At 49.0% G+C, this 27,964-nt stretch overlaps 1 protein-coding gene across 5 annotated transcripts in view; it reads right to left on the bottom strand.

Annotated features, from left to right (window-relative positions):
- The window catches only part of EIF4G1 (eukaryotic translation initiation factor 4 gamma 1), a 134,391-nt gene that overhangs the window by 104,071 nt on the left and 2,356 nt on the right, over nt 1-27,964 (bottom strand). For 3 of the 5 annotated variants that reach the window (XM_081329139.1, XM_081329142.1, XM_081329143.1), the window contains exons 2-4: nt 27,270-27,384; nt 4,822-4,930; nt 3,757-3,846 (exon numbers count right to left, since the gene is read on the bottom strand). In XM_081329139.1, the coding sequence (XP_081185265.1) occupies nt 3,757-3,846; nt 4,822-4,896 (165 nt within the window). In that variant the 5' untranslated portion in view covers nt 4,897-4,930; nt 27,270-27,384. Of the gene's footprint in view, nt 1-3,756; nt 3,847-4,821; nt 4,931-23,598; nt 23,667-27,269; nt 27,385-27,964 lie in introns of those variants that run through there. The other 2 variants (XM_081329140.1, XM_081329141.1) reach the window with 2 other exon arrangements.

Raw genomic sequence — 27,964 nt, 5'->3', positions numbered from 1 at the left:
AATTCGGCCCTGCGCCTCACGTTCTCACTGGACAGTGACAGACAGCTGTGGTGGACGTCAGCCTGCCCTCTTGACCCTCCCCAGGCGCCCTTGCAAATTTTGCTGTGGGATTCCGAGCACGGAGAGGCCACGTCTAATGGCCAGCACGTGCTTGATCCCAGTAGGGGAAACTGCGAACAGCAACAATGAGCATTACTACCCAGGGTTAAGGTTGGCGATCGCAATGAGCATTGGTAACTGATCATTTCCACCCAAAACTGAGGGGGAAAGAAGTGCGACTAAATACAGACAGTCCTCGACTTACGACCACAACTGAGGCCAAAATTTCTGCTGCTAAGCGAGACCTTTGTGGAGTTTTTGCCCCATTTTACAACTCTTCTTGCCACATTGGTTAAGTCAGGGTGTGTGTGTCTGTGTGTGTGTGGAGGGGGGTGGTCTTCAAACTTGGCCCTTTTGTGACTTGTGGACTTCAACTCCCAGAATTCCTCAGCCAGCGTGCCTGGCTGAGAAACTCTGGGAGTTGCAGTCCACAAGTCACAAAAGGGCCAGGTTTGAAGAGCCCTGGGTTAAGTGAATCGCTGCAGTCGTTCAATTAGCAACACGGCTGTTAAGTAAATCTGGCTTTCCCCGCTGGCCTTGCTTGTCAGAAGGTTGCAACAAGGGATTACATGACCCTGGGACGCTGCGACCGTCGTAAATAGGAACCGCTGATCCAGCACCCAAATGTCAATCACGTGAGCATGGGGGAATGCTGCAACCATCCTTAAGTGTGAAAACGGCTCCGTTTTTGTTTTTTTCCCCCCAATGCTGTTAACTTCAAATGGTCACTAAGGAACTGCTGTTACGTCGAAGACTACCTGTCGTTAGCTCGCCTCCAGAGTTCCCGTCCCTCGGAAGCTGTGTGAAGACTTCAATTCCCGGCATCCTTAAGTCAGCCTGGTCTTTCATCCAACGCGCCTCGAGAGAGGCCAGACTGGGCGAGACTCCGAAGCACAGGCCCGAAGCACCCGCATTTCAAAGCTTGCTAGTGGTTACACTAGATTTAGGCCGGGATCCTCCATTCCACGTGACAGATGCTAAGAGGTTGCAGGTTCCTAAGATCACTCGCTGAGATGGGTGTAGTAATTATATATGAGCCGGACTTCCTCGTTCATATCCCAATCTCTCCGCAAGAGACTGGATGGACCAGCAAGACAGAGACCCGAAGCTTTGATCTGACTCAGAAGCTTCACGCCGAGGATCAAGGCTTCTTCCTTGAGGGTCAGACTGCACCCAGGAGGGAAAGCCAGCTCCAGAAGTGGCAGTTTTGTTCAGATAAAACACATCACCCAATTCGGGCTGTGAAGATATAATCCTATTCGTTCACCAGGGTGCTGAAGTTTGGAAACAGTACGCGTGGGTTGAACGCCTAGATCAGCGGGTTAGGTAGGGACCCTCGGCTCTTTTATCACTTGCGGACTTCCAACTCCCAGCATTCCCCGAGTCAGCATGGCTGGTTCAGGAATTCTGGGTATCGAAGTCCACAAGTCATAAAAGAGCCGAGGTTGCCTATCCCTGGACTAGATATATCAGTGGGAAGGAGCACAAACTCCATCAAGATTCGTAGCTGGCGTTTTTTTTTTTTGTTTTTTTTAAGAATGCCAAAGTAGGCAGTTTTTAAATAAATTGAGGGTTTTAACAAACAAACAAACAACTACTGGCCAGATTGAGGAGAACATGTCGCTGCATCACAGGGGAACCGCTGCTGAGATCTTGCCTAAGTTAACCCCAGCTCAATTCCCAAGTCCCAGCCTAAGGCGACAGGATGAAACCTCCTGCCATTCCTTCGGCCTTCATGCCCAAGCAAGCAAGCTCTCTGACAGCCGGATGTGATGGAGGAGCAGACACACACACACACACACACACACACACACACACACACACACACACCTATAGCCAACGGGGATGTAGGGGTGACTGTTTTCAGGACCACGGAGGACACAGCCCTTCTGGGGTGGGGGTCTGCAGGCAGTCTGCCAAGAAGACAGAGACGGAGAACAGAGTCCGGGGCTCTCGAAGACATGCAACACACCGAAAGGTCGTTGACAGGGGTAAGGGAGAAGGGAAAGGAAAAGGCCATCCATCCTGGGAGTGGCCAGGAAGTCCGTTCAGAGGGGAAGGCCAGAAAGGAGCACCAAAATGGGGACGCGAGACAGCGGGAGTGGGAGTTTTCCAAAAATGAGAAACGGTGACAGGAGAAGCACTATCATGAGTCAGATGCCATGCAAGTCACAAGGGAAAAGTGGTGAGGGGGGGGGGGGGAGAGGAGGAAGGAAAGCTTCTGGGCTGTGGACACTGCAGTCAAACTGGCCCTAACCACAATCTTGTCGGTCATAAACTCAGGGGAAAGATGGCCCTAGCAAATCCCTGCCCCAGGCCCCTGCTACAGGTTTTGATTTGTGTTGTTCTTTGGGACTGGTATCTTCTTCCACACCCCAACCAGCTCTCCCCTGCGGGCTTAAAAGTGGTTGGTGTGATCCACAATCGGCTCCCCTTTCAAATGTGTTACAGCCGCGAGACCAAATGGCTCCTTATAGCGATCGTAATCCGACCCAGGAAGGGAAAAAAAACATAACAACAACAAAAAAAACAACAGTACAGGTAGTCCTTGACTTACAACCGTCCGTTTGGCCACCGTTCAAAGTTACAAAGGCACTGCGGGGGGGGGGGGGAGGACTTACGACCGCGCCCTGGTGTTACAGTGATCAAAATTCGGATGCTCAGCAACTGGCTTACGTTTTAATGACGGCGGCCCGGCTTTGCGGCCCTTTTCGCCAACAACAGGGGAAAGGCCAGATTCACTTCACCACCTTGTTATTAACTGAACAACGGCAGCGATTCAGAATGGCCGTACAACGGGGCGAAATTCGCTTTAAACAGCTGCCTGGCTCGGCAACGGAAAGCTGGGGCTCAATTGTAGTCGTAAGTCGAGGACTCCTGGTTACTATCGTCTCTGTCTTGAAAAACCGGGCAGCTGAGAACGAAAGGGGGGGAGGGAGGGTAAGCTGCCCAGAGACAGGAGAGCTTCCAGGAGACGCAGTGTGTCTAACCTGGGGGTTTGACCCTGATTACCTCAGCCCCCCCCGTCCCCCCCCAAACCCTCCAGCCCTGCGGTCAGTGGCCCTGCAGTGTCCAAGCACCACCCCTGATCGGACGGCACCCTAACCCTGGGATGGCATCCAGCATGCAGTGAGGCAAGCAGGGGGAGGTTAGTACCTGCTGATGTAAAGCACGAGGCCCTGCTGGAAACTACGACAAGAGCGCGGGGGGGGGGGGGGGGGGAAGGAGACAAGAGGAGAACGTCACCGACAGTTACAGGCCCCTCTGCCTACTCTCTGCTTCCTCCCCCCCCCTTTTCCCCAAATTCTTCTCTCCTCGGGGCAACAGGCCCGCCCTCCCTGCCTCCTCTCCGCCACTTTCCATGCGGACCCTAGCTAGGAGGTTTCCACCACATCTCTGAACCTCATGGCTGGCTCCGTTGCTTGTCCCAAACCCCCCTCCCCGGCCTGGCACACGCCGCGAGAGCTACTCCCGAGTCAGCGGTGCCTGCAGACAGAGTCAGCCTGCAGGGCTGCTTTTGTGGCCGGCCAGCCCCGGGCCAAACCGAAGAACCTGTTGGGCAGCCCGCATCCGAGAAGGCTCGGCTGCCACCTCGAGAGTGAGTCCTTGCAGCCCCCCGTGGAGCTGCAGGCCCGGCGGCTGTCGCCACCCTCTTACCGGTCGAGGCTGGGAAGGCGTATTCATTTGGGTAGCTTGCGCTGGGTTAAAAACCACAGGTGCCGCCTGGCCAGGAGGAAATGCTGACTGCTAGGAGAAGGGAGAAGAGAAGAAGCAGGTTAGCAGCTTCGTGGCAGCTGCCCCAACCCTCCCAACCGCAGCTGCGGCAGCATTTGAGGAATGTGAAGCTCTGACTCGAAGACGAAAAGGAATTAAAATGGCGTTGGCCAACCTTCCCTCTGCCAAAGCCAGCCAAGAGGCCCAAAGGCAGGCGATCTACAGAAAAGTTCATTACAAGTTCATTCTGGTAAAACTGGTAGCAGTGTCACAGGGTTGAAGAACTACGGCCTGTTTAGCACTTGTGGACTTCAATTCCCAGAATTCCTGAGCCAGCCTTTTATGACTTCAATTCCCAGAATTCCTGAGCCAGCCTTTTAGCACTTGTGGACTTCAATTCCCAGAGTTCCTGAGCCAGCCTTTTAGGACTTCAATTCCCAGAATTCCTGAGCCAGCCTTTTAGCACTTGTGGACTTCAATTCCCAGAGTTCCTGAGCCAGCCTTTTAGGACTTCAATTCCCAGAATTCCTGAGCCAGCCTTTTAGGACTTCAATTCCCAGAATTCCTGAGCCAGCCTTTTAAGACTTCAATTCCCAGAATTCCTGAGCCAGCCTTTTAGGACTTCAATTCCCAGAATTCCTGAGCCAGCCTTTTAGGACTTCAATTCCCAGAATTCCTGAGCCAGCCTTTTAGGACTTCAATTCCCAGGATTCCTGAGCCAGCCTTTTAGCACTTGTGGTCTTCAACTCCCAGAATTTCTGAGCCAGCTTTTTAGGATTTCAATTCCCAGGATTCCTGAGCCAGCCTTTTAGCACTTGTGGTCTTCAACTCCCAGAATTCCTGAGGCTGGCTGGCTGGCTGAGGAATTCTGGGAGTTGAAGTCCCACCTCTGCTAGAGGATCTTCCCCCCCCCTCAAGCCACCGAAACAAGGTAAAGCGGCAAAAATCTGAGTGTTATCTAGGGGGAAATGCCTCCCTCGGAAGTAGCCCGGGGAGGAGACTCCTTACCTGTGGAAGTCCAGGAGAAGGGGAGGGGTGTGGGGCTGATGGGGTTCCTCCTGAGGGTTGTGGAGCTTTGTTCATTTCACGTGTTGCTGCATAAGGATCCTCTTGCTATCTGCAGAGAGGGAGAACGACAGAAGGGTCACCAAGATGAACACAGGGAGGAATCGGACACGGTGAACGAAGAAGGGCTGAGAAACCAAGCCGGAGGGTACGCAACGCACAAGGCGAGAAAGGCTCTGTGGGAATCGCTGAAACCCAGATTTTTATGTCAATTTACCACAGACGCACCCTGCCAAAGTGTATTAAAAAAAAAACCGGGGACTTTTCAGAATTCCGTGACCTGACAATGTTTTTTTCTTTTTTTAAAAAAAGAAGGAATTATCTGCAGCAAGAAAAAAAGGGCAGTCGAAACGTGTGGGGATGAGGACAAAGTCTACAGAAACATCGCCGCTCTAGGAAAGTAATAAACAGACCAGGAAGGACATGTACCAAGCAGCATGGAAGCACGGATGGAAGATTTCAGTTGACATCGTTAAAACGGACGCAGAAACAGCAGAAGTAAAATGGAAAAACCAGCCCAAGACCTCATTAGACTAGCCTTCCCTCCCCTTCGCTCCGAGAGGAGAGCCATATAATTCTCACTTCAAACGCTGTGGAACGCAGGTAGTCCTCGTCTTACGACCGCGGCCTTGCTTAGCCATTTCCACGGCTGAGCAAGACAGTCGTTAAGTGAGCTTTTGCCCCGTTTTATGGCCTTTCTTGCCAGAATCGTTAAGTGAATCGCCGTGGTTTTTAAGTTAGTGACACAGCTGTTAAGTGGTTAAGTGAATCTGGCTCTGCTTGTCAGGTCGCAAAAGGGGATCACATGACCCCGCCCAGGACACTGCAACTGTCGTTAAGTACATGCCAGTTGCCAAACATCCAAATTTTGATCATGTGACCATGAGGATGCTGCAATGGTCTTCAGTCTTCAAACCTGGGCTCTTTTAGGACTTGTGGACTTCAACTCCCAGAATTCCTCAGCCAGGCACGCTGGCTGAGGAATTCTGGGAGTTGCAGTCCACAAGTCCTAAAAGGGCCAAGTTTGAAGACGCTTGGCTTAGATAGTCAAGTAATCTGGCTAGCCCTATCAAGGTCTTGCTCAAAAAGAATGATTTAAAAGTCATATTAAGTTCCTATTAAATCTCAATCTAGCACAATTGGGTACAACCTCCATTCCCAGGCAGCTCTGGACAGCTAGTAATGCGGCCCCATAAGATCACACACTTTTGAATAATATGGGATTTCTAAAGATTAACTGTATTATGAATTGCCCAGGACAAACTGCTCTTTACTCAACGCAGCCCACATGAGCCGATATGTTCGACAGGGGTTTTCAAACTTGGCAACTTCCAGACTTGTGGACTTCAACTCCCAGAATTCCTCAGTCAGCCATGCTGGCTGAGGAATTCTGGGAGTTGAAGTCCACAAGTCTGGAAGTTGCCATAGTTGCCCATCCCTGCTCCACACTGCTCGTGAATTGTTTGAATCAAGATGAAGTCCGTGGGTTGTGAAAGAAGGCTGGCCCGACGTCACGTCACTTATTCCCTTCCCCTGCACTAACAGTTCCCGAAAAAAGAGGAGTTGCGCGATGGCCTTGGAGTCCAAGATGGCCCCGCCGAACCATTCACAACATTTAGTTCAGGCACTCTTTGGGCACCTTGGCGCCTGCCATGTCTCTGGGAAAGAGATTTAGCTGCTCTGAGCACAACTGCACCGTCGGCAACAATTCTCTCCCATCCATACACACACACAAACGCGCACACCCTTGCAAGCAGCCAATGTGCCTGCGATGCAGCGTCGCACCCAGGTGGTCGAGGGAGGCGGCCTGCAGCATCTCTTCCGACAGGAAGTAATTGGGGCTAAGCCAATCAAGAGGTGTCAAGTCTCAAATGACCCCTGCTTTCCAGACTGAAATACTAAATCTCCTCTCTAATCCAGGACAACAAACTGCAGGGCAACCCTTTTGGGTGAACGAGGACGACAGCCACTCGGAAATCAAGAGTCCAGGCACCACTGTTGGGAGGCCGATGAAAAGTCCTGAATTAACCTTCCAGGGAGGATTCTCCATCATTCATGGTTGTCTCTGAATTAACCACAGCCCCCACCCACATCACCGGGAGGCAAAAGGAACTTCTGAAAAATATATATCACAAAACCGGCACAGCACTAATGGTAATTGTGGGGCAGCCCCCCTCCCCCTTTTTAATCCAAGTCTGCCTGCTGAACTGTTTACAAAAAAAAAAAAGCAGCCCTTTGAAAAGGCCAAGACCTTTTTTTTTTTTAAGCACAGGCCCGACCGACCCCGACGGATAGGTTGGTAAGAAAGAAAAGAAGAAGAAAAAAGACGGAACCAACTTTGGAACTTAATTTTCGGCCTCGGGACCACCCCTCTCTCCGAATCTTTCGTACCCGTCTATCTGGGATCGCGGCAAACCGAAAGAAAAGAGGCGATCTTCCTTGGGGGGACGGGGTGGGGGGTGGGAAAAGCCTGTCTCTTATCCCACTCCTAACTCAAGGCATGCGGCGAAAAGACGGACAGCAGGCGGAGAGGGAGATGAAAAAATACTTACCCAAGTAGGAAAACCCCAGGCAAGTGTTTTGGCAAACGGCTGAGACTTTTCATCTGCCTGGCTTTCCGAAAGGAATTGGGGGTAGGGGAAGAGGGGGGGGGGGGGAAGAGAGAAAAGATCAGCCTGCAAACCGGCTGGTGCATGGCACGGCGGTCCGGGCTCGCCAAACATGGGCAAGGCAGGGGATTGCCCCCCGCCCCCACCCTGGAAAGGCCGGGAACATGAGTGCCGGAGGAGGGGAGCTGCCGTCGTCGGGTGCTGGCGGTGTCAGATCGCACTCTGCTGCACTGCAGAGACATAGAGACGAGAGGAGAGGAGCCTAAGGAGAACCAGAGAGCACTCAGAGCCCCACCCAGTCGCAGCCGTTTGGTCTCAGCGCTAGATCAGCACTGCCCAAACCAGTTGGAGGAAGCTTCACACCCACGTGGCTGAGTCACTGGCGCTGCCCAGGCTGAAGCAGCAGGAGAAAAAGAGGGCTGAAGCAACCTTAGGGCCCACCTTAGCCCAGCCGACACCCATCCGGGCCGATCACAGCAGGCATGGGAGCCCGGCCACAGGAAACCTGGGTGCAGTGCCTACGCCCACGGGAAGCGTGCCCTCGCCTGGGAACCTGCCCCATCATCTCACCTCCGCTCCAAAGGGCAGAAGACCGGGGTGGGGGGTGTTGGAGGAAAGTAAACTTAACTGAGGATCTTAAGCAGCTGCTTGGGGGAAGTCACACGGCTGGTGCTCAACTTACAACCATGCCTTCCGTGAGGGTTTGAAGTTATGACAGGCATCGAAAACAAAGTGACTTGGGAGCATTTACCCACGCTTACCACCACTGCAGCGCGGAGGCTCGGCACGCTTACCACCACGGAGGCTCGGCAACTGACTTTGCCGTGCCCCCACGTCATGGGACCGATCCCCTTTTGCGACCTCCTGAGAAACAAAACCAATGGGGAAGCCAGCTTCACTTAATGGGCGTGTTACTCACTTAACAACTACGGTGATTCACTTTTAACGACTGTGGCAAGAAAGGTTGTAAATTGGGGCAAAGCTCGCTTAGCCGCTGTCTTGCTTAGCAACAGAAATTTTGGGGCCAATTACGGTCATAAGTCGAGGACTTACGAGGAAGGGGGTGATAGCAAGCCGCAATGAACACGAATTTGAGCAAACTCCGGTAGGCCGTGGAAGATTTTTTTGGGGGGGGGCAGCCATGGTGTGCTTACCGAATAAACAACAACAGCCACAAAAGGCGTATTTCACGTGATTGAGCAAACAATGAGACCTGTCAGTATTTGGGAAGGTGAGACATGAATTAAGGAGGGAGAGTGCAAGGAGAGCGTTAATTGCCTTTTCCTTTCAAAGGTCTACTTTGGGCTCAGGACCATTTTTAGGATATCTCATAATTTACTTTGGCTTCGGGCAACATCATTCTCAGCCTCAGTTACCCATCAGAAAAGGAGGAAATAAGAGCAAACCGGGCCTTCTTCACAAAACGGAGAGATAACGCAACGCACTGTGCAAAATTAGTACCTGGCGCTAGCAGTAGCCAGCCATGCTCTCTACAGGAACTTCATGCGGACAGCTAGCTTCTGAGGACTAAACCAGCATCGTGAATTCAGTTCGTGCAATGTCGACCTGCGCTTTCGGCTCCAGATCGGAGGTTAAGAGGATCCCCTTTGGAGGATTTTTACAACAGGGAGAGCTCCGGAGGCAAAGGGAGGCACTGGGACTACCCGGGTACGTTGAGAGAAGCCAACGCAACTTAACTCGGGGACCATCTCAGCAGCAGAGGAAAACAGCTGTTGCTAAAGAATTCAGGGGCTGCCTTCTCGCACAAACACGTACTAATAAAAAAAAACAATCCCACCGGTAAATGGATTTACCATTCTAGCATTCAGGAATCATCTAAAGCACAAGGATGGAAGTTTTCCAGAGAAGAGGCAATTCCCAGCTGGGAGTAAATTGCTATGGGCAATTGGAGCTTGCAGTCTGTGGAGGCTCAGGATGGAACCAGGCATTCAGGACGGACAATTATAGCTGCCTTGTGACCTTTTACCCTCCATTTCTCTTTCCTTCCCATGTTCGAAATGTCCTTGAGAGCTTAAAAATACATCTTTGCCTCCTGCAGAATCCACCTGAGAGGGGACCGGGACTAGGATGCTATCTGCTACTACCCCAGTCGTCCCAACCATAGAGTCTTCTCCCAGTGGGAGTACAGAATGACCCTCCAAACGTGGGCGCTCACCTAGACACCTCTTCATTCCAGAGGACAAAAAAAATCTCAGCCGCTTACTTGGAACTCGGATCGCACCCAGAATGCATCCCATAACAAAGTTGGGCATCTCTGGGAGAAGAGCCATAGGCAAACTGGGGAGGGCAAGAGGCAGAACTTGGTAGGAGAGAAAGGACCACCTTCTGAGTTCCAACATTTAGCTCTCCAATCTTCTGGATCCCCCATTTATTGGTGCTTGGCAAGGTATCAGTGACAAGGAACTGTGGGAGCTCCCGAACATCTGGAGAGGGCCCTTTCGTTACCCTTACGTTCATATCGGGGGCAAGTTTAAGACTTGGGGACTTCAGTTCCCAGAATTCCTCAGCCAGCAGGAAGTTGAAGTTCACAAGTCTGCCAAGTTTGGAGACCCCTGGTCTGTATCGATGTTGCTCAAGCCTCTGGGAACGGTGTTAGGAGGGGAAGACTTTTCATATCCACGATGCCAAAACAGCTCTCCTCTCAGACACATTAGGCCAGGGGTCTTCAAACTTGGCGCTTTTATGACTTGTGGACCTCAACTCTCAGAATTCCTCGGCCAGGTCCACAAGTCATAAAAGGGCCAGGTTTGAAGACCCCTGCCTTAGGTCCTCGGTTCCTAGAATTCCTGCACTTGGTGGTAAGTGGAGGCAATTGGGATGGGGATCTGGAGATAACTGGAATAGGGAAGGTCTTGGAGAATCCCTAAACGGAGTAAGAGTAGACAGGGACTCACAATCGACTGCTAAGGTATCCCAAATCCAAGGAGCCCAAACTGCCAAGAGGACAGAGGGAGGTAGAATAGTGACTACTTTTAAAGGGATAATAAACCCATCATTTAACTTAGAAAAACATATGGAGGAAATCAGAAGGAACTATCCACTACCCCAGGGGGGTAGGCAACCTTGGCTCTTTTATGACTCGTGGACTTCAACTCCCAAAATTCCTGAGCCAGCTGTGCTGAGGGGAAAGGGAGAGGTTGCCAAGCTGGGCCATGCTGGCTCAAGGAATTCTGGGAGTTGAAGTCCACGGGTCATAAAAGAGCCAAGGTTGCCTCAGGAATTCTGGGAGTTGAAGTCCACGAGTCATAAAAGAGCCAAGGTTGCCTCAGGAATTCTGTGAGGGTTTTTTTAAAAAATCCCATTTATATCCCGCCCTTCTCCGAAGACTCAGGGCAGCTTACAATCTAAGAAGCACAAATCAATGTGCTTAGCAATAGCCTTCATTCTATGTATATGCCTGCTTATTAGGGCTTTGGGGGCCCCCCCAAGCGGCATTATTACAAAGTCAGCTTAATTGCCCCCAACAATCTGGGTCCTCATTTTACCTACCTCGGAAGGATGGAAGGCTGAGTCAACCTTGAGCCTGGTGGGACTCGAACCTGCACTAATTGCAGGCAGCTGGTGTTACTTAAGGAGGCATTAGCCCACTGCTCCACCAAGGCTCTTTTTAGTTGAAGTCCACGAGTCATAAAAGAGCCAAGGTTGCCTCAGGAATTCTGGGAGTTGAAGTCCACGAGTCATAAAAGAGCCAAGGTTGCCTACCCCTGCATTATCCCAAGCAAAGGGAACAGCTGAAATGTGTTGATAATGCATCAATGCCACTGTAGCCAACAATGGTACCCAGCCTATTTCCCAAGCAGCTATTTATTCCTTAGAGCAAGCCCAGTCCAGCCTTGTCCCAAATGGTCCTTGATTGGCCCTATTGAGGGAGAGAAAGCGGCAGAAACCCCCAACAGCTGCTTGCCAGGAAAGGCGACCGGCTGACTGTGGTTAGATTCACGCTGGTCCAAGACTTCAGCTACTCAAGGTCTTCTGACACAACGCGATTAGTCAGGCCGGCCCATTAAGCAAACACTTGAAGGTTAAATCCTGCGAAAGCAGGGGAGGAGGAGAAGGAGACAGCACACCACAAGCCAGGGTCTTCGGCACATATGCCACGTGCTCCAAGGCCAAACCCTGGTGCTGCGTACATCAAGGAGACCAAGGGAAGACGGAAAGTGAGCGATGATCAGCTGGGGCAAATAGGTGCTCCCTAGCTGTGTATTAAATTTCGGCTCCCATAATCCTCCAGACAGGGCGACCATGGTTGGTTTCAAAGGCAACACCAAACCTCTTTCAGCAGCAATCTCCCTCTCTCTCTCTTCAGGTAACCATCGACATCGGAAGGACCAGCGCGTCGCTCGCATCCTGAATTACCAGCCTACACCGCCTGGTTTAAGGGCCGTTTCCCCCCCCCCCCCGATACGTTATTTGCAGAAACAAATAACGCTAAGCTTGTAAGCCGCCCTGAGTCTTTGGAGAAGGGCGGGATATAAATGGAATTAAAATAAAAAAATAAAAACGTCGACAGCCCTTTTCAGGGCCACTGGGAGGATTGCTGGGGTACCGCACACAAGACAAGCACCAGCCCTCCTGAACTGCAAAAATGTTCTCCGAAAACATCGCGCCCCCCCCACTTTAGAAGCGTGAGAGGGGCCACCTGAATGGAAGAAGAAAGGAAGCAAATGCCCATGTATGCAGACAGACAAGCGGGATCGCCCGAACGGTTGTCAGAGCAAGGCTTTCGTGATCAAGCGTAATATTGCAAACCGGGCCTGCAGCAATGGCCGGCATTAATCAAGCAAGCAAGCAAGCAACCACCCACCACAATCCGGGCCTAAGAACAGCCAATGCTCATCAGCTAGAATGGAGTCTGGATCTCCTAGCGGAGGAATTCTGGGAGTTGAAGTCCGCAGGTCTTCCAAGTTACCAAGGTAGGATGATGCCCCGAGGCTTAAATACGACTACTAAGAGCCGTGGCGGCACGGTGGTTAAAATGCAGTGCTCCAGGCTTAATTCTGCTGACTGCCGGCTGCCAGCAGTTCGACAGTTCGATTCTCACTGGCTCAAGCTTGACTCAGCCTTCCATCCTTCCCAGGTCGTTAAATGAGGACCCAGGTGGTTGGGGGGCAGTATGCCGACTCCATCAAGCGCTTTAGAGAGGGCTTGAAAGCACTGTGAAGTGGTACAGAAGTCTAAGTGCTATTGCTACCAACGGGGCAAACCATTGACAACAATTCATTTAGTGACCATTTAAGGCTACAACGGCACAGAGGTACGACCATTTTTTACACTTACGACCATCGCCACATTCCCCGTGGTCACGTGATCGAAATTCAGACACTTAGCAGCAGACTTATATTTTATGACGGTCGCGGTGTCCCGGGGTCATGTAATCGCTTTTTGCAACTTTCTGGCCAGCAAAGTCAATGAGGGAAACGCGATTCATTTAACAACCCTGTTACTAATTTAACGACTGCTCCGATTCACTTAATAACTGTGGCAAGAAAGGTCGTAAAATGGGGCAAAACCCACTTGACAAAAAAAAATGTTGGGCTCAACTGAGGTCATAAGTTGAGGACTACCTGTGTATAAAGTTAAAATCCTGGCCCATCAGGGCTGAACACCAGACCAAAAAAAAAAAAGAATAGAAGACATTTAAGAAGGAGCACAAGGCAGGTGTCGGTCATAAATCATCTTGAGGCTATAACCAGAGGACTTTCCGAGGCCGATTACAGGCTTGTTGTCACACCAGCGCACCTGCCCAGGTTCTGTAAGCACCTGATTAAATTCACTCTGCGGTCGGTTGGAATAAGTATGTCAGGACTGTAACTCAATTATCCAGCCAAGCAGGTCAGTTACAGAGCCGATTTAAATCAGAAGTGGTCAATAGGGCTAAGGCACGGTCTACTTTTATGAAATAAGGTTGTGTAATTCAAAACAATCGCAGGATTTGCATTTGCCAGAGCGCAATCTTATTGCTCTAAAATTCCCTATTTGCAAAACCGCTGACAATGAATGCGAGCTGCCGAAGAACTCACAAAACAGGAATCGCACTTTTGTTTTTCAACAATAGGGCTTATGAGAGCTTCCTACAGGATTCTCTGATCCAACCACTTTTGCTTCTATGATTATTCATGCAATTCGGAAGGAAAACGTCCATGAAACGTGTTGCTTAACTCACCAGAAGAAACCTGGGAAATCCAAAATTGTGTGAACCATTTTGCTTACATTTCTTCCCTTTTATCTATCCATTTTCCGTTTTCCCTATCTCATCTGCTTCATGCCAGCACAGCACCAATTTAAGACTGTAAAATGCATTGGGACAAAAGACATTTCTTTTCTCTTCAGTGTTATATAAGTATCCCAAAGGCACTTTCTTTCAAAAGGCAACTTTTGTTTTTCCTTCAAGACGTTCTGAAGAAGCTTCTTGGATGAGAAGCGAAACGTTTTCAAGGGAAAATAAAAGTCCAGCTGCCTTTTGAAAAAGCGGCTTTGGGACAACCCAAGTGTGTGTGAAGTGTGCAAAAAGCCACTGGAGAGGTTGAGAAGAGTGTGTGAGGGACAGCTGCACTACTGTTCAGTGTGGGCCAAGTACAGAGAGACTTGAAGAGGTTGGGTGAGGGAAGCAGATTATCCCAGTAACTTGTGATGTTTCCCTGCTGGCTTTCCCACTGACTTTCTGGGGAAGCCTGCAGAGAAAGTTGCCAATGGTGATTATTTGACCATCGAGGACACTAGGATAGCCGTTAACTCCAAGGTCCAGTCATAAGCACCATTTATTCAGCGCCATCGTAATTTCAAAAGGTTGCTGAATGAGTTGTCCTCCATCGGCCCTGAAAAAAATGACTGTTTTTTCCAACTTACGACCATTGCAGCATCCCTATGGTCATGTGATCAAAATTTGGGTCACGTGATCACCTTTTGCAACTTTCTGACAAGCAAAGTCAGTGGGGAAGCTATTAACGACCACTGATACGAACAACTGCAGTGGTTCACTTAACAGCTGAGGCAAGAACTGTCATAACATGGGGCAAAATTCACTTAACCAATGTCTCACTTAGCAACATAAACTTTGGGCTCAATTGTTGTCACAAGTGTAGGACTGCCTGTATTATGTACATGACCTTGAGCTCTTGAAGGAAGGGGCAGGATATACATTTAACAAAACAATAAATATTGTATGTCCATGAAGACTCTCAAGTCATCCAGACAGAGCTGTCTGGAAGTTGAGTCACGGCAACTGGCCTTTTTTCTTTTTGGATTGAAATGTTTTGCTGCTTCTCCAAATAGCTTCTTCAGTTTTGGGATGAGATCTTCTTCTAAAGAGTGGTTCCCTGAGGATGGGGGCTCCTGCACGAGTCCCAAAGCTGAGAAGACTTTAGTGACCGAGCCAGATTTGATTCTCCAAATCCTGTTGCCATGACTCAACATCCAGACAATAAAATATTGTACAAGTTTTAAGAAACTTACCAATGTTATTTAAATGCGTCCTTCTGCTATTTTAGGATTAAAAAAAAACCTTTACAAGACTGTTTACATTAGAGAAAACAGTCAATACACTTTACTAAGTAATAAGCTTTATTCCCTATAATTTAGAGTTGGATAAATATATACATGGCAGCCAGATGAATATAGGGGCCACCAAGTTTAGGCAGATACACGTACACTCAAAAAGGTTTATAAGGAGGCTATTTTCACCCCAGTGAAAGTTATTTCCAGTACTGGGGGGAAAGTATAGACTATAAGACGACAAAAATTAAATGTCATTTAAAAGGGAGGGAAAATGTGGCAGCTACAAATAAAAGTACAAATTCTATATTAATGAAAAAAAGTACTGCGTAGATACATTGTCAAGTAGCTACGAACACTGGAGAGGCAGTTTTGTATAGTGGTTTTAAGGTGCTGGCCTAGAAAGAGATTGTGAGTCCTAGGGCTCCCTTAGGCATGAAAGTTGGATGGGTGATTTTGGGCCATGGCTTATCTGCTCTTTCTCTCTCTCTCTCCCCACAAAGATTCATTTAAGTCAGGGGTCTTCAAACTTGGCCCTTTTATGACTTGTGGACTTCAACTCCCAGAATTCCTCAGCCAGCGTGCCTGTATGAAGACTCCTGATTTAAGTGGTTAAAATAGAAGACATTCTATGACCTGATTGCACAATGCCTTTATGGAGGGTTGGCAAACCACAACATACTCAATTATCTCAATTTTCTGGGTTGAAACAACACACAGTCTGACCCTATGGACTAGATTCCCACAAGATACTTCATTATCTCCCAGGAATTCTGGGAGTTGAAGTCCACAAGTCATAAAAGAGCCAAGGTTCCCCACCCCTGGTTTAGTCCCTCGTGAAAATGCAGGCGGTATGTATACAAGACTCTTTCTCGGAGTTTATTCAGGAGCCTGCAGTGAAGATTAAGCTCCAGTCTCCCTCACTGAGTGTAGGTTGTCCTTGACTTACGACAATTGAGCCCAAGATTTCCACTACGTAAGATAATTGTTATGAGTTTTGTCCCATTTTATGACCTTTCTGGCCACATTTGTTAAGTGAATCACTGCAGTTGCTAAGTTACTAATGCGGTTAAGTGAATCCCCATTGCGTTTGCTTGCCAGGAGGTTGCAAAAGGTGATCACACGACCCCGAGACACTGCAGCCGTCATAAATACAGGTAGTTCGCATCTTACAATCCTTCTGTTTAGCGATGGTTCAAATTTATATCAGCACTGAAAAAAGTGACAGGTTTTTTCACACTCGCCACCACTGCAGAATCCCCATTGTAGTGTGATTCACATGTGGATGCTTGGCCACTGGCATATATCTGTGCAGCGTCCTGGGGTCATGTGATCCCCTTTGACGACCTTCCGACAAGGGAAGTCAATGGGGAAGCCGGACTCACTTAACAACCGTGACAAAAGCATCCTAAAATGGGGCAAAATTCACTTAACAACTGTCTTCCTTAGTAATGGAAATGTTGGGCTCAATTGTGGTCGTTAAGTCGAGGACTACCTGGCATTTTCTCAACCTTGGCAACTTCCAAGACCTGTAGACTTCAACTCCCAGAATTCCTCAGCTAGCATGCTGGCAGGGGAATTCTGGGAGTTGGAAGTCCACAGACCTTAAAAGCAGGGGTCTTCAAACTTGGCCCTTTTGTGATTTGTGGACTTCAACTCCCAGAATTCCTCAGCCAAGCACTGGGAGTTGGAAGTCCACAAGCCACAAAAGGGCCAAGTTTGAAGACCCCTGACTTACAAGTAATCAAGGCTGAGAAATACTTATCTGCTAATTATTGTTTGTGGAATGACCTTGGCCCAAGAAGACCTGTCCGGGTACATCCTAACCGGATGGACATACAAGTAGCCCTTGCCCCATAACCATCACTTAGCGGCTATACGGACGTTCTGATGGACCCTCCCAAGGGTACTTACAATCCTGTCTCCAAAGCCAGCTCCCCAGTGATGTGACCACGTCTCAGATGCTCAGCAAGTGGCCGGCATTTTATGGCCAACTGCAGAACCCTGTGGCCGTGGGACCAATCTTCACCACCTTTTTTTTGCAGAAAAGCAGCATCTGCTTCTGATTTTCAGCAAAAAAAAATGCCCCACAAGCAAACGATCGGCTGAAGTTTAATGGCCTTCACAAAAAGGTCATCAAATCACACGAGCAGCCTGCTTTTACAGCCATGACTTACGAACATGATGGGCAGGAACCATTCGTAAGTCGAGGACCAAGGAGACACCTCCTGTCCTTCAGAAACATCTCCCACCCTAGTTCTAACTGGGTCCCACCCTACAGGACTTTAGAACGTCCGGGGTTATAATAAGCAGTGCTCCCATTTTGTAGGAAATAGCCAACTTAAGTTCTGATTCCCCTCCCCGCATTTAACCACAGGGAGTCCTCGACTTACAGCAGTTCATTTAGTGACCGTTCAAAGTTACGACAGCACTGAAAAAAATGACTTAGGGATGTTTTTTTTTCCCACACTCACGACGGCCGCAAACATCCCCAGGGTCCCGTGATCCAAATTTGAACCACTTGGCAACCGACTCATATTTATGACCGTCGCAGTGTGTCCCCTAGGGTCACGTGATCACCTTTTGCGGCCTTCCGAGAAGGAAAGTCAATGGGGAGGCCAGATTCCCTTAACAGCCCTGTTACTAACTAAACTGCCTTGATTCGCTTAAGCACTGTGGCAGGGAAAGGTCGCAAAATGGGGCAAAATTCACTTCACAAAGGTTTCACTTAGCGACAGAAATGCTGGACTCAATTGTGGCCGTAAGTCGAGGACTGCCTGTATTCATCTCTTACTGGCATGTACTGTTATTTCGCGTTGGTTTTTTTTCCCTTTGCTTAATGATTTTCTACACGGCCTAAAGTCATGTTTGTTTTGAGTTGGGCAGCTATATAAATATTGCGAATAAGTGAACCCCGATTTTGGGGGAACATTAAAGGAGAACGGCTACCACCTTTGCTTATTTATGCAACGCCAGCAGACGTACCTTTGCCGATCGGCGTAAGGAATGAAATTACCCGGACATTTGCCCTGCTTTGGTAAAGGAACCTTTAATCAATAGGTAAAGGTAAAGGTTCCCCCGCACATGCGTGCTAGTTGTTTCCAACTCTAGGGGCCGGTGCTCATCTCCGTTTTAAAGCCGAAGAGCCAGCGTTTGTCCGAGGACGTCTCCGTGGTCATGTGGCCGGCATGACTAGACGCCAAAGGCGCACGGAACGCTGTTACCTTCCCTATTTAGCGGTCCCTCTTTTTCTACTTGCATTTTTACGTGCTTTCGAACTGCTAGGTTGGCAGAAGCTGGGACGAGTAACAGGCGCTCACTCTGTTACGTGGCACTCCGGGATTCGACCCGCCAAACTGCCGAACTTCTGATTGACAGGCTCAGCGTCCTAACCCACTGAACCACCGCGTCCTACCAATAGGTAGGCTGGACTAAAAGCCCTGTGACTGAAATCAGATTCCTATCAGAGGCTTCCTGATTCATAAGTAAGTCCACAGCGCTTCTCCAGTGACAGTTATTTCAACACAGCAGAATTAAAAGGAAGAACGTATTTCTTTCTCTCTCGCCTCTGGCCAAATCATTTCCTGAAATGTCCTTTTGGAGGAGGCACCTGAAGAACTACTAAAAACCTGGACAGCAAGATTTTCTTCAAAGTAAAGAGGCTGAGAAAGGGGAAAAGGGAACATTTTGCACCTCCTCCCTATGCTTGTTCTTTTTCCTGCTGCTCCGAAAATAAAACCCCGTTCCTTGGGCTGTGTGATTGGAAGTCACTAGGAACCAAAGGAAAACAGGCGATAAAATATACTATAAAATATTCCACCGAATAAGCCTAGAAACAAAGACAGGTAGTCCTCAACGTACGACCAGAAGTGAACTCAACATATTCCATTGCTAGGTTTTGCCCCTTTAGAGTTTTGCCCCATTTTACGACCTTTCTTGCCACAGTTCTTAAGTGAATCGCTTCAGCTGTTAAATTAGTAACACGGTCGTTAAGGGGATCTGGCTTCCCCATTGACTTTGCTTAAGGTAAAAAGGTAAAGGTTCCCCCGCACATGCGTGCTAGTCGTTTCCAACTCTAGGGGCCGGTGCTCATCTCCGTTTCAAAGCCGAAGAGCCAGCGCTTGTCCGAGGACGTCTCCGTGGTCATGTGGCCAGCATGACTAGACGCCAAAGGCGCACGGAACGCTGTTACCTTCCCACCGGAGTGGTCCCTATTTTTCTACTTGCATTTTTTACATGCTTTCGAACTGCTAGGTTGGCAGAAGCTGGGACGAGTAACAGGCGCTCACTCTGCTACGCGGCACTCGGGATTCGACCTGTCAAACTGCCGACCTTCTGATCGACAAGCTCAGCGTCCTAACCCACTGAGCCACCGCATCCCTTTGACTTTGCTTATCAGGTGGCAAAAAGTGTGATTATGTGACCCTGAGACACTCCGACTGTCATAAGTATAGGTAGTCCTCAATTTACGGCTGTAACTGAGCCCAAAATCTATGTTGCTAAGTGAGAAATTCCTTAAGTGAGCTTTACCCCGTTTTATGACTTTTCTTGCCACGCTGGTTAAGCGGATCATTGCAGGTGTTAAAATTAGTAATACGGTTAGTTTGTCAGTAATACTGTACTTGTCAGAAAGTCGCAAAAAGGGGATCGTTGTGACCCTGGGACACAGCAACTGTCATAAATGTGAATCAGCTGTCAAGCCTCAGAACATAAGTCACATGCTCATGGGGATGCAGCAATGGTCGTGTGAAAAACGGCCACGTCACTTTTTTCACTGCCATTGTAGCTTTGAACGGTCACTTAGCGAACTGTTGTAAGTCGAGGACTGCCTGTGCATGCCAGTCGCCAAGTGTCCGATTTTTCATCAGATGCTGCAATGGTCGTTAAGTGTGAGAAACGGACATAAGTCATTTTTTCCAGTGCTGTTGTAACTTCGAAAAGTCACTAAATGAGAGGTTATAAGCAGAGGACTACCTGTATATCGTTTTATCTAGATCAGGGGGTCTTCAAACTTGACCCTTTTATGACTTGCGGACTTCAACTCCCAGAATTCCTCAGGCAGCTTTGCTGCTGAGGAATTCTGGGAATTAAAGTCCACAACTCATAAAAGGCCACGTTTGAAGACGCTTGATCTAAACATACTATATGATTAGAAACTACAAATAGCTGGCACCGTTTCTAAACAGAAAACTATGCACACATTTTTGCACATGAAGAACAGCACACTTACTCTGTCAACGAAGATAAGTATGGATTCTATAAACTTTTTGCATTGTACACATGGAGATGTGTATCTTGAACACCACTTGGGCCCAGTGTAGTCGGTGCAGCAGAGAGGTTTAACACGATGGATTTGGATCATAGTTCAGGTCCTCACATGGGAGTCACAAAATCACTAGAGGACTCTGGGCCAGGCTACTCTCCCACACTGTTGTTGTTGTTGTTGTAAGGGTAAAGTTATGCCTGGTGCCTTGATTCTCAGAGAAAGTACACAATACCCAGGCAATAAGTAAATGACATGGTAAAGTGGGCACATGTAATTTCCCAGATATTAAATCAGCGTCTGTGACCGCTGGGTGAAAGGCAACTACTGTGGCAAGATGCAACAGGGTGATGTCCTTGTATCCTGAAAGGCCTTGGGCTAGATTCCAGCTGGGTCACAAACTCAACTTTTCACAAGCCCTGGAGAAGCCACAATCCCACAGAGCCGCTTCATGAAAACAGCGATACTTCGTATTGATAACGGGACCCTTTCTGCACATTTAATCGAAGCATTTTTTTTAAAAAAGAAATGAAACACAAGTTAAAGCTATTCTGTTCCCATTTCAGAACAGGGACCCATAGTGGTTTATCAAGCAACTTACTTGCAGTGGTCCTTTTCTCCCTTCGTGGAATTCCAGACTGCACAGATGGGGGTGGCCAGATGCCCCCGCCCCCAGCACAAATCACTAATCACGAGATACTGGGAGAGGTGAGATTTTTAACTAGGACCTTCACTGTTTATTTTTATTTATTTATTAAATTTACATGCAGCCCGTCTCACAGGCAAACGACTCCCCCGTCTATCCCTTGATCTTGTAACTTTAAACGTCAATGCTAGAAACACAACCCATTGTTGATACTCAAGCGGATCCTGAATTCCTTAGGCAGCAGACAGGACTACTCAAAGTGGGGGGGGGGGGAAGAAGGCCATTAAGAAAACCACCTTTGGCTGCAAGGAAACAACCAAGGTCAGACAGCACCAAGGATCCCTCATTTCAACCCTGAGCTAAAAACGTTCTCCTTTATCCGAAGTCCTCAGCTTACAACTGTTTGCTTAGTGACCAATCGAAGTTACAATGGCACCAAAGTGCTCACAGTGGCACCGTAAAAAGTGATTTATGATTGTTTTGCAGTTATAACCGTTGCAGCATCCCCATGGTCATGTGATTTACATTCGGATGCTGGACAACTGACTCACACTGATGACGGCTGCAGCGTCCTGGGGGGGGGGGGTGTCATGTGATCCCCTGCTTTGTAACTTTCTGACAAGCAAAGTCAATGGGGAAAGCCAGATTCACTTAGCCATGTCACTAATTCAACTGCAATGATTCAAATGTGGCAAGAAAAATCATAACATGGGGCAAAACTCACTTAACAAATTTCTCACTTAACAACATACATTTTGGACTCAACTGTGGTCATAACTTTCCCTGCTAAGGGAAGTAATTCCCAAAGGAACTACTTGAAAAATGTGGCCCGAGAAATACAATGGGAAGCACCTTATAAATGATAATTTTTAGTAATTCAAGAGTCAAAATAAGCTACCATCACCCTCTAGCTTGTTTTCAAAACCTATTTGCCAGGACTTTACCGGCTACCGAACAGGGACGGAAAGCAGGTAACTGTTTTTTTAAAATAAAGTGACTCCTTCCATCCCTATTCAGGGCTCGTTCCTAAATGTCTTTATCCTGTAGCTTAGGAATTTCAAATATTTCCCCAGCCCTTCTTTTGAGGCACACACCCATGTCTCCAGAGTTATAAAGGAGAACCACTGTATTCCCTCAGCACGACTTGCCTTGCTAGAGAAAACTCGATTACCGCACTGCTCTTCCTTCTACTAATCCGATACACTCTTTATTAAAATAAATGTAGGTTCTGTCCATCACAGGAGTAGCCTAGAAAAAGAGCTGGCTAGGACAAAATGTGATCTGTTTAAGTTACCAACTTTTCCGGGAACCCGGCTTCCCTTAAAAGGCCGAATTCCCCCAAACCAGGAAACGTGGAGAGGTTCAAAATGTCTTCCTTCCCCCGTTAAGGAGAATCGGAGTTGCTCCACACCGCAAGTTCCCTTTCCTTCCCTATAAGATCCCACCTCCGTGGCAGTCGACCAGGCTCCAAAGAAAAATTAAAGAGAGTCTTAACTGCAGGCGCCCAGCTCCCACTGTCTGTTGACACAAACACCTGTCAAAAGCCAAGGCAGACATTCCAAGAGGGAAGACCGGGAAAACCAGGTTAAGATACCAGCAGAGCCTCCTCCTTCCCTGCGAACATATGGTGGAAGGCAGCAGAGGCAAGGAGCCACCCCGTTCCTCCCACCCACCCCAAAAAATTGGGAGACCCACCAAATAAAAAGGATCCAGAGGAGGAGCAGCCAGGCAAGATGCCAAGGCTTATTTACACGTCTTTACAAAGGGAGAGAGGCTTCCCCTAAGAGCCCCTCTTGGGAAGGGGAAGGGGGGGGCGCAAAGGCAGCTGGAGAGAAGAAAAAAAAAGGTTGGGCAGGCCTGTTTTGGGGAGGGGGGGGCAGCCTCCAAGAGGGAACTAATAGCCCCGCAGCCAGGTCTTAACACTTTTTTAAAATCCCATTTATATCCCGCCCTTCTCCGAAGACTCAGGGCAGCTCACAATTTAAAGCACAAATCAATGTGCTTAGCAATAGCCTTCATTCTATGTATATGCCCGCTTATTAGCCCCCCCCCCGCCCCAAGCGGCATTATTACAAAGTCAGCTTATTGCCCCCCTCCCAAACAATCTGGGTCCTCATTTTACCTACCTCGGAAGGATGGAAGGCTGAGTCAACCTTGAGCCTTGCTGGGACTCGAACCTGCACTAATAATTCCCTCCTCTGCCAAAGGTTTTTCCCCACCCCCCCACCCCTGCCAGAACCCCCAAATCCGGGCGCCCCGCCGAGCAGAAAAGCTCGACCCCTCCCTCCCGCGGAGAGCACGTGGGAGCGAAGGGGGACCCAAGACCCCCGACCCAAGAAACCCCCCCCCCGCTCCTCCTCCTCCTCCTCTTGCTCGGGGCCGCCTCTCGCTCCCTTTTGCTTAGCACCGGCCCGGCTGGCCGGAAAAGCAGGCCGGATCCGCTCGATCCAAGGACACGTGTCCCCAAGCCGGGCGGCCCCAGAAGGGAAGGAGGCAGGCGATCGCCAGGCCCACGCGGCGGCGGCGGCGGCGGCGGCAAGAACAGCCTCGGCGCAGAGAAAGCCAGGAGGCGGGCCGAGCCCGGCCGGGTTCTCCTCCCTTCCCCCTCAAACCCCCCCCCAACCACCACCACCACCACCACCCCCCCCCCAATCCAGCCGCCGCTCTCCGATCCTACCGAGCCGTCTTACCGATTTCAGCCCTGAAGCACGTGGGGCCGGCCGGATCGCAGGAAGGCGGACGCCGAGCCGAGGAGCGGCGCGGTGGCGGCAGCGGCGGCAGCCAGCGAGCGAGCGAGCGAGCGAGGGGAGGGGCGAGGAGGAGGAGGAGGAGGAGGAGCCGCGCCAAGGCCAAACCCCGCCGCGGCCTCGGGCAAGGCGAGGAAGGGAGGCAGGAAGGAAGGAAGGAAGGAAGAGAGGGAGGAGAGCACGTGGGGCCGGCGGGCTTTGGGCCTAGCCAGGAGGAGGAGGAGGGGAGAGGAGGAGGGAGGAGGAGTGGGGGGGGGAGGGAAGGAAAGGAGGCCTGACGCCGCTTCCAGCGAAGGCACCGGCCGCAAAGCGGGTCCGTTTCCCCAAGCTGCGCGCTGGCCGGGAAGGAAAAGAAGGCTCCGGGCTGGGGGGGGGGGAGGGAGAGGGAGGGGGGAGGTCGGGGAAGAGGGGGAGGTGGGGGGAGGTGGGGAGGGAGAGGGAGGGGGAGGTGGGGAGGTGGGGGGAGGTGGGGAGGGAGAGGGAGGGGGAGGTGGGGAGGTGGGGGGAGGTGGGGAGGGAGAGGTGGGGGGAGAGGGAGGTGGGGAGGGGGAGGTGGGGAGGGGGAGGTGGGGGGAGGTGGGGAGGGAGAGGTGGGGGGAGAGGGAGGTGGGGAGGGGGAGGTGGGGGGAGGTGGGGAGGGAGAGGTGGGGGGAGAGGGAGGTGGGGAGGGGGAGGTGGGGGGAGGTGGGGAGGGGGAGGTGGGGGGAGGTGGGGAGGGAGAGGTGGGGGGAGAGGGAGGTGGGGAGGGAGAGGTCGGGGGGGAGGGGGAGGTGGGGGGAGGTGGGGGGGAAGAGAAGGGGATCCCCGCCTTCCCACGAGCCGCAGCAGCGTCTCTTCCATCGCCCCCCCTCCCCAACTTAAGTGGGGCGCAGAGGGTATCTTATGTTATTTTAATTTTATATTGTATTGTGTTTTGTTTTTTTTTTAAAAAAAATCTGCCCTGTCAACCGCCCGCCCTGAGTCCTTCGGGGCAATAGGGCGGTATATAAAGCGAATTAATAAATACATAAAATATCTAAGCCCCCCTCGGGATCCACGAAGTGGGAAAACGGAGGTCGCAGAAGGCTCTTTGCAAGTAGGAAGAGCAGGGGTCTTCAAACTCTGGGCCCTTTTATGACTCGTGGACTTCAATTCCCAGAATTCCTCAGCCAGTGTGCCTGGCTGAGGAATTCTGGGAGTTGAAGTCCATGAGTCATAAAAGAGCCGAGTTTGAAGACCTCTGAGGAAGAGCAACACACACACTCACTCTCTCTCTCTCTCTCTCTCTCACACACACACACACACATGTGCCCGACAAAGGCTATCCTACCCACCCACCCCCAGGATGCCCTCCTTTTCCAAGGAACTGGAGCACACGCTTACTGGTTGTCCTCAACTTACAGCGGTTCATTTAGTGACCATTCCAAGTTAACAATGGCACTGGGAGGGGGGGGAAAGTGACTTCATTTTTCACCCTTCGTGACCACCTGCAGCATCCCTGCTGTCCAGCGATGCTTGTCGACGGACTCGCATTTTATGAGGGCTGCGCTGTCCCCGAGCCATCCCCCTTTTGCGACCTTCCGACAAGCAAAGCCGATTGGGGAAGCCGGATTCATTCATTTCACTTAACCAGGGTGGTAAGTTAACAGCTGCAGTGATTCACTTAACAAACGTGGCAAGACAGATCGTACAGTGGGGCAAAAGTCACCTAACCAATTTCTAACTTAACAGCAAATTTGGGGCTCAGCTGTCATAACTTGAGGACTGCCTCATACACACATAGATAATAGATGTTAGCTGCCTTTTTTTTACTATTGCAGTAGTAAAAATTTAAATATATCCAAAGATACTATAGATAGTCCTTCTATCTGGGGCAGATAGAAGGCATGCTCTTAGCACAATCGGGAGGGCGTGAGGTTGGGAGCGCTCAGACTTGATTCACGATTCAAAATATGTATTTTTCCCCTCCTTTCCTGATGGGAGGGGGAACTGGGGGCGCAAGTCTCCAATATTCTATATCTCCCCTGAGAAAAAAATGAAAATTAAACTGGGATAATAAACTCAGAATTCCATAAACAGAACATGCTGGGGAAGGATTTCTGACATACAGGTAGTCCTTGACTTACAACAGTTTTGTTTAGTGGCCGTTCTACTTAGGACCATTTTTCAGACGGCTGTTTGCAGCACCCCCCCCATGGTCACATGATCAAAATTCAGACAGTTGGCAACCCGCATAAATGTATGAGTTTCAGTGTGGAGGGTCATGTAATCGTATTTTGCGACCTGTCCGGTGTTACTGGCTTCTATGTTGACTGCTTAATAACCACGTTACTAACTTAACTGCAGTGATTCACCTCACTGTGGCAAGAAAGGTTGTAAAACGGGACAAAACCTAACATCTTGCTTAGCAACAGAAATTTTAGACTCAATTATGGTCATTAAGTCAAGGACTACGTGTACAGGCCAGCGCTGGAAATGCAAACCCAAGAAGGTACAGAATTTTTAAAAATGGCAATGTTGAAGAGGGGGTGTTTACAGGAATTGCCGGATACAACAAGGGGGTGCCAGATTAGACAATGATTAGCCTGAGTTTACTTGTGCTCAGCAAAGTATCTTTTTGAGTGACATTAAGTTTACACAAAGAAAGTTAGTGGGCTGCCAAACTTACAAAAGGCAAAGGGGGAGGGAACAAATGCCTCTTTGGATGTTCACCTTTAGAGAATGGGATTATTTCCTAGTATTTGTACATCGGTAGTACAGAGGAAAAACCCTCCCAGCTTTACAAGAAACTTGCTCAACCTGGCAAATGAACAGGAGTCTGGCCACATTTTAATAAAAGGCATAAGCCTTCATCAAACATGAAACCTGCTCAACTTGGTGACAAGCAAGATGTTTGGGAGCCACATCTAAGGTCATCAGGTTTAAAGTCAGATTTACCGACTGAAGAAAAGAGGGCAGATCCTGGATTGAAGTACCAGAAGATACATCGGAAATCCGAGATCACACTTCAACTTATAACATGGGGAAGGGCTTGCAAGAAGTAAAAATACCTATAAAATCTTGTTCTTTAAAAAACAATTATGTTGGAACTCATTTTCCAAAATAGTATTTCTCTATTTGAAAATAAACCTCAACAATGAAATTCTATAAGCATCTTTACTTCTTGGAAACCTTTCTGTATGTGAGGTTGGAATCAGGTGAACTTCTGATTTTATAGAGAAATATAAGTCCTCAACTTATGACCACAATTGGCCCCGGAACTTGCATGGCTAAGCAACAGGGCTGTTAGACAAGAATCGTGTCCAATTTTACAATCTATTTTGCCAGGATTGTTAAGCGAACCACCACGTTTGTTAAGCAAATCTTGCAATCCTTAAGCAAAGGTGGTATCCTCCAGTGTCTCTGCTTGCTGAAAGCCCTTTGGGAAGATTGGAAATTGTGACCACCTGACCCTGGGATGATACAACCATTGTGAATACCAATCTTGACAATTGTCAAGTGGAAAAAAAATTGATCCCATGACTGCGGGGATGCTGCAATGGTCATAAGTGTAAGGACTGGTCATAAGTCAGTTTTTTCGGCACCAGAGTAATTTTGAATGGTTATTACATGTATGGTCATACATCAAGAACTACCTGTAGTTTTCTTGGAAACAACTTGAAGATATTTTATCATGGTCACCGTCATTTGATATGATTTGATATAGCTTTTTGAGATCTGTGCAGTCCAGGAAGGAAGAGAATGATAGATCTGAAATTGCAAACAGAAATTTTTCATTTAAGTGAAAACATTCTCTCCCTCCTCCAAAAAAAATTATATCCCTCATTTAATGGCTTAGAAACACACCAAAAGAACAGTGCAATTTGTGAAATCAAACCAATCCTCTTTTTATATGAAATTCACATTTTAAGTTAGGATGATACATAAGTCACTTTAAAAAAAGCCAAATCTCGTGCTGCTATAAATTCAGAGACATTAAATGTGACAATAACAACTACAGTAATTTGTCTCATAGATAGTGCCTGAGAAATGAATCAGATTGCAGGCTGCTTTTACTCAAATTTATAGACTAAGTCCCATCCTACAAATATTACCAGTACTGTTTTAACAACTGGCTGAAGGCTCAGGCACTCCAAATTTTGTGCAAAACATGACAAATGCTAAGCTTGTAAGCCGCCCTGAGTCTTCGGAGAAGGGCGGGATATAAATGGAATTAAAATTTTAAAAAAATACATCCTAGATAGTGTGTGCCTTAGATTCTGGGTCCTACAGATAAGGCGGGAGGGGACAAGAACAAGATCATGCAGGAGAGGAATAGGTGGAGAAAGAG

The sequence above is a fragment of the Vipera berus genome, assembly GCF_964194415.1.
Source record: "Vipera berus genome assembly, chromosome: 5".
Classification (NCBI taxonomy): Eukaryota; Metazoa; Chordata; class Lepidosauria; order Squamata; family Viperidae; genus Vipera; species Vipera berus.
The sequence above is the reverse complement of the archived record's forward strand: the minus strand, read 5'-3'. Positions and strand labels throughout refer to the sequence as shown.